Below are 9,939 nucleotides of genomic sequence, written 5' to 3' on the forward strand. Positions count from 1 at the left end.
GCTACTGATGGTGAAGGGACGATGAACTTCTCACCTTTGTTTAACTCACTAACAACACGTCTTTTTAAAAAAAATCCACGCCGCCCTGTGTGTGTGTGTGTGTGTGTGTGTGTGTGTGTGTGTTTCGCTGTTAATTGCGTTTTGCTGGGATGATCTTTTACAACTCGAAAACAAGCGGCTGGGAAAATATTCACGTTTGGGACAGAAAACATTTTTTATTTATATCTTTGACATTTAAAAGAGCAGAATTAATTTGTCCTGTCTACATTAGCACTGGGAGAAAGTTTCAGATATCTACCCAGGGGGAAGGGGCGGGGGAGAAAAAAGAAAGCGAAGAAAAGCAAGGAAAAAGAAAAGCTAGGCTTGGTTTTTCTTATTTCAGATCTGTAATCAATCATTGAAATAGGAGGCAGCAAAATTGTAAAGATTCGATAGATTAAAATGCAAATGAAAGGTAGAAAAAGAAACATTAACATGGCGATCAAAGATTTAATAACCGTAAATCAAGTTTTTTTTTCTGTTGCAGCTGCAGTTTGTGTGTGTTTATGTTTTAATCATGTTCGTTCCATAAATAAATAATTTCTGAAACGAGACTAATTTTTCATTATTTTAACCGTGGGCTATAACACTAAATATTAAAAATAGAAAACGTACGAATGCCAGATCCCCAACCAAATAAGAGAAAGACTTGTGTTGAGTGGTTAAAATCAAGGGATTTCATTTGTGTGTTTGGAAAATCAGAGTATTATGCTAAAAAATTCTATCTCAACTGACAAAGCCCAAAGTTTTATTTTCCCTTTAATACTTTATGTTAACGACAAGATACATTTATAGTAAATATATGCGTGGCTGCATAGCCACTTCAGGTTGAGTATTTTCAAAGAACAAAGTGCCAGAATATTTAAATAATACAAAACATATATTATTTCAAAGTGATTTGACAGGGTTCCTGGAAAATAACACTTATTAGAAGAATCTCCCTTCTAGAGAGAAATTAAGTGATGGTTATACACAGCTAAAACTTTTCTGAGCTTTATCATTAAAGTTCTTTTTCCAAATGGGACTATTTTAGCCCTTTGTTTTGTTATCCTTTGATTTAAAATTTTATGTTGTCAAATTATTGGAACACACTCTATTTTATTTAACTACTCATTTGCTCATATGGTGAAGGCTTTTCATTTAGATCTTCTCATTTAAAATATTGATTTATATTGTTAATTTAGAAATTATTTCAAGAACTTCTAAAATAAACACCCTTAGTCTTTTTTTTTTTTCTTTTTTGGGGGGAGGAGAGTCTTATAAACATGAGAGAATTCATCTTCAGAAGATTGGAAACTTTTCTTTTTGGTAACACAGCCTTGCAATGTTTAAAATGAGATTTTGCTTAATTTTGTCTTTGAGGGTGTGATTCACCCTAATTTATTGAAATGATGAATTAGAAGTGTCTCCTTTTCTCCTCTTTCGACAAAATGAAAACCAAACCTGGGATACTTGTTTCCTTTCTAAAACCTTTAAGTTACATGTGAGCTAAGCTTATGTCCACTGCCTCCATCCCAGCCACACAATCACGTTTTCATTGTGACAGTCCAATAATGCATTTAGTTTAAAATTACACTTGGACCTTTCCTCCTTTGTATTTTTTCCTTTACTTCAGTGCAACAAGATGACTTGATTTTCATGGGATTACATGAACTCCTTTCAATGTTACAGGGACATTTCTGCTCAACTAAATACTTGCCTTAATAGACAAATGAACTTCTTTTTATTTGCTGGAGTTTGTAGACGGTTTTAGATACAGAGCGTGCAACTGATTTAGTTATTGTTGTTGTGAGAATCGAACAGGCACAAAAGTCATTTATCTAAACCGAAGAGATGACTCTGTAAGAGGGAGAAGCAAGGGCAGAATCATGGGGAATTATTTCAGTTTATAGCTCATATTAATTAAATCGGATGTGGTTTTATTCTGATCTTTTAGTACCGACCTTGTTAAATGCTCCCAGGTACCTATTTCCTCCTTACCCCCAATTTTTTTCATTCATTAGATAACTTGGGTCTCTTGTTGATGGGGGTTGCGTTTTCTACATTCTATCACTAAGCAGTTGCAGTGTAAAATCGCGAGAGTCTTCAGACGCTCGCACCCCTCCCGGGGGAAAAAAAAGAAAGAAAGAAAAAGAAAAGAAGAAATGCTTTTCCCGTTCAGTTTTAGCATCTTGTTTCGTTGAAATGCAAGACAGGTACTTGATTTAGCATTTAAGCAAAAGGTTACACAAACCGCGTTTTAAAAAGTGTTGGGATGTCCGACAGGGTCAGCGCCAGATCAGATCATTTTTTGAATGCAGACCTAAAGATAATGAGTACTTGTTGTATTAAAGGGGACAAACAGTACTTTGGCTTCCTCTGACCCCAGAATGCACGGCTCGGTTTCATTGATCATCCTCCTTTATGAGATAATGCAATTACAAACATCAATAAGGGGCTGCAAGGGGAATCATTATGCGGTGACAGTGATAAATGACGGTGCAGAAATAGCATGCTTTTTCCCCCCTAACAATCCAGGAGCCCAGGGGCTCCGGGGGCTGAACACAGTCGCCAAGGAAACAGATGACATCCCAAACGGCACCAAAGGAAAAAAAATGAACAGTCTTTCTTTGCCTTTCACTCTTTTCCGTCTTCCAAAGAGTTAGTTTTGGCTCTAGGAGCAGCTGCCACACAGGCATTTCGTTATTTCAGACATTAAAGACCGGAGCGGGCGGCGGGAGTCTCCTCCGCTCCCACCCCCACCCCCACCCCCACCCCCAGTAGATAACACACAAAGCTCGCTGTTCAGTTTAGGACTACCTGAAAATGAACGTCTTGAAAATAAGATTGGGGTGGGAGGTGTCGGGAACGTGGGTTTACACAGCCACTGCGTTGTGTTTTCCCCGCTTTCAGGATTGTCCGGTGGAAACTGAGTCTCTAGAACAAGCTGGCGCCTCTTGGGTCGGCCAGTAAGGACCGGACGCGTGGCTCGCCTCCCTCTCCCTGCGGTGCCAGACGCTGCTAGATGCCAAGGGGGGGAGGGGAGCAGGCGGCTGCGAGGGGTGTTTGCCGCTTTGCTGGGTTTCTTTGAAATGGAATTATCAATGGGTGCAGGGATCTCCCCGAGATCGAGGAACCGGTTGTTTAAAGCCCCAGCATGCCCTCAGCAAGTGGCTTCCAGAGGGCCTTGCTGAGCGATCCCCCCCCCTTATGTCCCGGGGGGGTGGGTGAAGTAGGCAGGCGTGAAAAAGCGATGGGTTAACCCAACTGCAGTGCGGGACCTGTGGCTGCAGCGGAGGCGGGGGTGGGGGGTGGGCGGATGGAGAGCCTGGGGACACTCGGAGGAGAAGGGGAACTCGCCACTTTGGAAGAAGGGAGGAGGAGGAGAGCGCGGAGGTGTGAGGGGGACCCTAGAAGAAAAGCAGAAGGGAGGGGAGGAGGAAAGCGAGCGAGCGCAATCCCACCCTTCGAGAAGGTCGCCAACCCGAAGAAAGCAGACAGAGGGTTCCTGACCCCTGCCGGGCACGCCCCGGCGTGGAGAGAAGGACCCCTGCGCAGCGTGCCCTGCCACTCGAGGCCCCCCCGGAGAAGCTGGCGGGGCGAGTGCGGGAGCAGGTGACTTGATTCGCCGCTTCCCCAATTGGCGAGGTCCCGGGACTCGTTTTCCGCCTGGAGATTAAGATCATTGCTCGCGTAATGAACTTAATGCTTTAGGGTAGAGGTGAGTGTGTCTGCGAGTGGGCAGGGGTAGGAATTACCGACCGGATCGATGGGAGAGTGGCTTAAAACTAAATCCCTTTTCTCCAGGGCTTCACCGCCTGGGTTTCCGCGCGGTGGGCTGAGCGCGCCGGGCCGGCAGGAGGCAGCGCGCAGAGGGGCGACCCGGAGGCGCAGCCGGCCAGAACCGAGACCCTAAAACGCCCCTCATCTCTCCACCGAGACCCCCAGATACCCGCTTTCAGGGCAAAGACTCTTAAATGCTCAAATGTTGGCGAACTGATTGCTCAATATGTTGTTTGTTTTTCCTTTCAGCTCCGCTTTGGTTGAGAATGTTACAGACGCGTTGGCGGGCAGATTGGGCCAAAAAGGGAAACTCCCCCCTCCCAGCAATCAGCCGCCTCCCTCAAGGGGCGATCCCCCACTCTCTCTCCCTCACCGCTCTTTCCCGGGCCCTGGGATTCCCAATCTCATGTACACTCTGCACCTGGCCACCCTGAGTGCTAGGGGCCGGGCGCCTAACAGTCAAGTGGGTGCGGGGTGGCATGGGAGAGGGGAGTGAGGCGAGGGGAAATGCCCGGCCAGGCAGGACGCCCCATTACCTAATTCCACGTCACTCCACCCGGCAGCCAAGCGCCTAGCCCGGAGCTTTGCATCAAGTCCTGTTTTTACTGCCTTCACATGGGCCGAGGGCCTGCTGGGATTCGAAAGGCAGAGGAAAGTTTGCAGAGGCTTTAAACAAATCCTGAGGAGCTCCTGCCTAAGGCGCCGGGGTGCCGCCCACGGCTCCCCTGCTGCGGCCTCAGATCCCGGCACTCATAGTCCGCCTGGCGGGCGCTGCCCAGGTCCCAAGTGCCCCCAAGCTCCCGTAGTCGCGCTCCCGGAACCGCCGTGGGCCTCGGGAACAGAGTTCATCAAGAAGCCTCTAGTCCAACACAAAGCACCCCGAGCGGTTCCGAGGGAGGGGGGCTGGAGTGCCCCAGGAGGTGCCTCTCCAAACCTGTGCAGACCCGGGGTCGCCTCGTCTCCAGAGACGAAGACAGCAGCCCCCTTACACTTGACTTTTATGTTGGGGTGGGGAGGAGGTAGGAGGCTACTGGAGGTGCCAGAACCGCCCCCCAAGGTGCTCTGGGCTCTGAGCACAGACCAGTCCGCCCGTGCACCGGGCCCAGGCCAGGACCCGGGGCTCGGTGGGACGCAGGGGCAGCCGCGTCAGGGCGGGACGACTCCTCGCAGCTGCCGCCGCGGCCCACGGGATTTTCTCTCGGGGCGCGGAGCCCAACCCAACCCCAGGCCTCTGGCATCTCCCCTCCTGCCCCCGGCCCGCAGGCTTGGGGGGCGCTGCACACAGCAACGAACCCGGCGTGCCCAGTCTGCGCGCCGCGTGGGAGACGCGGGTGGCAGGAGGCGGGTAGGGCTTGTATTTTTCCTTTTCAGAATCTTTCGACTTCACTACGAAGTTTCCTGGTAGGCGCCTCTGCCCCGGGGTCGGAGCCTCCCACCGCCGCTCCTTCCTCTCCCTTCTCCCCGCCCCCGCGAGCCGAGCGAGCCGGAGCCTCCGCCTGGGCCTGGCCGACCGCTTGTTCTCCCCGGCCGGGACCCCGGCGCCTGGAGATCCGCGCCGCCCTCCCCGGGCTCCGCGGGGGTGCCTCTCCCCGAGGCGAAACTCGCCGGCCCAGCGCACTGCAAGGAGACACCCGCTGCCTCCCGAGGAACTCCTAATACCATCCATACAGCTTTAATGCGTTTATAATTCGATAAGTGATTTCAATTTGAAATTGTTAGTAACTAATTTTATGGGTAATTTTTCCACATCAAATATTTAAGCATCAGATTAAGGGAGCCAGTTCCGACACAGGATAATAAGGGGGTTTCCCCCCCACACCCCGCGCCTCCGCCTCCTTCCGTTTCCTACCGAGTCGTTTTTCCAAATCCCCAAAAGATGGCAGTCGAAGCCGACATTCTTCTTTTCCTGCGGCTCTGCGAAGGGAGGGGGAGAGAGAGGGGGAAGAAGGAGGGAGGGAGAGAGGGGAAGGAGGGAGGGAGAGGGGAAAGAGGGAGAGGGGGAGGAAGGAGGGAGGGAGGGAGAGAAGAAAAGGAGAGGGAGAAACTAGACGTTGCATGGACTTTTGAAACTAATTCTTTCACTCGTTTCTAATACAACCAAGAAGCAGTGGTGAATTTCCTGGAAATGTCCTGGCAGAAAAGAAAGCCAAAAAACGTGGCTTGTGGGCTCAGAATAGGAGATGTGAGAAACTCAGCACTTTCAAACTAAACCCTCAGTTCAGAGCAGAAGGGGGAGAGGGGAGACCAGGAGAGGCACAGACTGGCTTTTTGATATTTCTTTGTATTTTTACATTATATACAAATACTATAAAACTAAGCAACTTGTTTCCTGAAGGACAAGACTCTGCAAATTACATAACGGGAGAAGAGATGGGGGTGGAGAAAGGTGGTGGGTGGGGGGCAGACCTCTGTGGGCGGAGGGGGGCTGGGGCCAGCAGCGGATGAATTGCAGACCAGTTGCCAAAACTTTTTTTTTTTCCCTGCTGCTGCTGCTGCGGCTGCCTTTGCTGCTGCCTTTGCTTTGAATGTGGGTAACTAGGAAACAGCAAGCCGTCTGAGAAGACGGAATTTCCAACGTGTAAAATGTTCTTAACGGAACCATTGAGCGAGTGCAATAAGGCGTGAGGGGGAACTAATCTTCCCATTTAAATGTTTGTGGCAATTTTATCTAAATGAATTTTAATGCTAAACGAGGGTAATTCCCCATTTGTAGCGCGTTTACTTCTCTTTCCTGTGCTTCTAAAGCAGTCGAACATCAAGCAATGAACAATAACAATAAAAATACTGTCAAGGCATATTATTCATTTTGAATGTGTTATAATTACAGCTGATTAAATATGATGGGGTAAAATATTTTTAATTTTTTTGAAAAATATTTAAATCATACTAAAAAGTTTCATTCAGCCAGCGCCCCCCTCCCCAAATAAAAATAAAAAGCAGGTACAATGGTGTGCCCTTGTTTAGACGAGGGCGTTTTGTTTTTGCCTTTTAAGCAACATCAAAAACACTCTGAGCACCTCTATTATTTCCCTCTTTTGGATAAGTGTCCTCAATAACCTCAGAGCTGGCTCTGAAATTTACAAGAGGAAAAGCTAAAATAGCATTAAGGGGGAGGTGGGGGTGTCGAGGCAGGGCAAAAAAGGACTTGCGGAGAGCAAGGCTCTCACAAAACCCTCACACAGAGGGGGAACACAGGGAAAGAACACAGTTTGTTTTATCTTTTCTAATTCACTGGGCACTAATGCTCTTGATTCTTCATAGTCTCCATATTTCCTAATTCCTCTTCACGCGTAGGCTTCTCTTTCTAGTCTCTCTCTGCTTCTCTTTCTCTCTCTCTCTCTGCCCCCCTACCTCCTCCCCTTTCCTTCCCTCCCCCACCCGGCATGAGTTTCCTCGGGAATAAAGGCTGAAAATAACCAACTCAGCCAGGCATGTACTGGGGAGGAGGGGCGAATGGATGGTTAGTTTATAAAGTTTATTATTAATTTTTAAAGTAAATAAATGGTTGTTAACTGCTAGTAATCACCTATCAAAAGAGAATTCTTTCACTAATATGGACTATGTATGTAGACGAAGAATGGCCACTGGGTCCAAATGGGAAATTGAAACACTCCCATACACGGGGTGGGGGCAGGGTGGGGTGCAGGGCGGTGCGCGAGGAGGCCGCACCAGGCTGAGCCCGGGTCTCTTTCTGCGCATCCACGTGTTTAGACACGAGGCCCCATAAACAAAGGTGAGAGTGCGCGCTGCTGCTCCAGCAGGTGAGTCAGTCAATCACACGTCACCTAGTAAAGCCAACCCACAGCTGGTTTCTCTTTTCAAATAGAAAATAGAATTGTTCAGAGCGGGTTTATAGGGTGACATGGGCCTGAATGTCAGACTTGAGTTTAAGGCTCTTTCTTCCTCCGACCCATCCTTTGTTTACCAAGCAATCACTGCTAAAAGGCTGATTTTTAAAAACTAATTTGCCTTAATTAAAATATTTGTATATTTTCCTTAGCTTTGGGAAGCACTTTTTATAGCAGCAATTTTATTTAAATAAAATTATAAGCTATTCCAGCTTAAACATGTTATTTTGTACCATTTAGCTGGCTGCCATGCAGAAATTCTGTACAGCTGTTCTGGAAAATTGGTTAATAACCAGTTTTATCCAATGAGAACATAGAGCATATTTATAAAAATTAGATTTTGAAGTCTGGTCTCTTCAATTCACATAGTTAATTTCCTAATAAACATATACTGCTCTTCCTAGGTAACATCCTTAGTAAAAGAGTTAACTCTACTTGGGTTCACCATTATATGCAAGAATAATTTCACTGATGTTAGATGAGTAATTCTGTTGGATGTAATCTGAGTCTACAGTTAGTTTAATACCCTTAGGCCTTAAATTTGCTGATATTAGGAGTTCATTAAGTCAGCTTAAAGAAATCAGTGACTATTATTAAATAATTTACTTTGTGGCTAACGTTTTCAAATACATGTATGTTTTAGGGAGCTAAAATTAACTTTTATGTTCACTGTATTAATCATTAAAAATTTGGGGGGGGCAGTAAACAAATTTTTCAAGCGGTGGAGTCAGCATGACAAAAATAATCTTGTTTTTATTTTAGATTCAGATTTCATTACTGCACTCAAACAACTACAACCGGGCTTGGCGTTATTATACAATCCAAACTGTTTCCGTCAGAAATGCTAAGACTCAGTGTGCAATGATTGTTATTAATAATTAGCTCCTTGGTTTCTTGATAGAAAAAGGCTATCAACAAGCATTTGTTTATCCACAACAAAAAGTATAATTAGCTTATCCCACTTAGTAAATCTTGTATGCATGCCAACTCATACCAAACTGCTACTTTTACAAAAAAAAATTGCAATAATACAGTTCATTTTTCCAGTCCTTTTTGCACAAAATTTATTTACAATGTCTACATAAATGCTTCAAGGTGGGACTATGGAAAAATACACACATGACCGATGCTTTGCTCAGAAATAAAGTCAACATATTAAAAATAAATCTTCAGTCTATGTTTTTGAGCTGCATAAAACAGGAAGTGATGTATAAGGTGGTTGTTGCATGGGGACAATGATGCTTGATGTGACAATTAGGCTTCTAAACACACGGCCTTTTGGTTTCCATGCCTCCTCCTACTAGTCTCCTTAAGACACTGCCTGCAACAGCTGATTAATCATTGTTGATGACTGCAGTTTTTCCCATCCTTCCCGATTTACATCTGTTCAGGCCAATTCAAATATGGTGAGTAAATGAATTAGACATGCAAATTCAAGCCCCAGGCTAGAGAGAGGGAGAGAGAGGAAAACAGAGAGAGAGAAAGAGAGAGAGCGCACATGGCTGAAATCCTAGGCAAGAAGAAAGATTCTTCTGCCTGATAGTTATTTTAATGCTCTAAAAATCCTGCAAATCAGACCTTCCTGTCCCTTGCAGGATAACTGTAAGGCTTTTTAATGTAAGGAGGCTTCTGGAGGAAGTGAAGAGCTATGGAAACAACACACATAGTGTGGAAAAATTTCACATTTTTTTTAAAAAATCTATAAGAAACAACGTAATATGGATAACAGTATAATAGCATTTACAATATTTCACTCTTTGTTCTCTTAATGTCTTATATAGTTATTTAGCATGTCCCCCAAATTGACTTCGGTTGGTATTTCCTGCTTTTTAAGAGTCCCTAGGAAGAATTAGGGATGCTCCTTGGTCCAAAGTAGATGCCAAGAATGGAACTCCACAGTCATTGCAGAAAAAACATGATTTGAAATCAGTCACCATTGCAGACAACGCATATTCCCTTAAGCTACTGAGCATGAATGTCCATGACTTGTCCACTCATTGTTGGGTCTCCTGTATTAAGAACCGTGGGGCTTGATGCTGACATTGGCATTCCAGGGTGGGGCGGTCCTCCATGCATCATCACTGTTGGGTGGTGAGGGTGTCCAGGAATGTACGTATGCATGGGGGGCCCATGACGCAGCTGAGCAGGATGGGGGGGCATCTGGGGTTGGGTATAACTTGGCTGTCCCATACTCACACCCATTGGACCACCCCGGGCTACATACTCCCCTGGCATACTTTGCAGCCCTGTAGAAATTCAAAAGAAAGAAACAAAAAGAAAATATTATGAA

General features: G+C 46.0%; 1 protein-coding gene and 1 pseudogene across 2 annotated transcripts in view; both read right to left on the reverse strand.

Moving 5' to 3' along the window:
- Positions 1 to 4,469: 4,469 nt before the first annotated feature.
- LOC147915936 (uncharacterized) lies at positions 4,470 to 5,467 on the reverse strand (annotated as a pseudogene).
- Positions 5,468 to 8,382: 2,915 nt separating this feature from the next.
- The window catches only part of MEIS1 (Meis homeobox 1), a 130,343-nt gene continuing 128,786 nt past the window's right edge, over positions 8,383 to 9,939 (reverse strand). The window contains exon 12 of one of the 2 annotated variants that reach the window (XM_014791462.2): positions 8,383 to 9,895. In XM_014791462.2, the coding sequence (XP_014646948.1) occupies positions 9,612 to 9,895 (284 nt within the window). In that variant the 3' untranslated portion in view covers positions 8,383 to 9,611. The remainder of the gene's footprint in view (positions 9,896 to 9,939) is intronic. The other variant, XM_004435613.3, reaches the window with a different exon arrangement.

Source organism: Ceratotherium simum, chromosome 11, assembly GCF_057802395.1.
Source record: "Ceratotherium simum simum isolate JZ-2026a chromosome 11, ASM5780239v1, whole genome shotgun sequence".
NCBI classification, from domain to species: domain Eukaryota; kingdom Metazoa; phylum Chordata; class Mammalia; order Perissodactyla; family Rhinocerotidae; genus Ceratotherium; species Ceratotherium simum.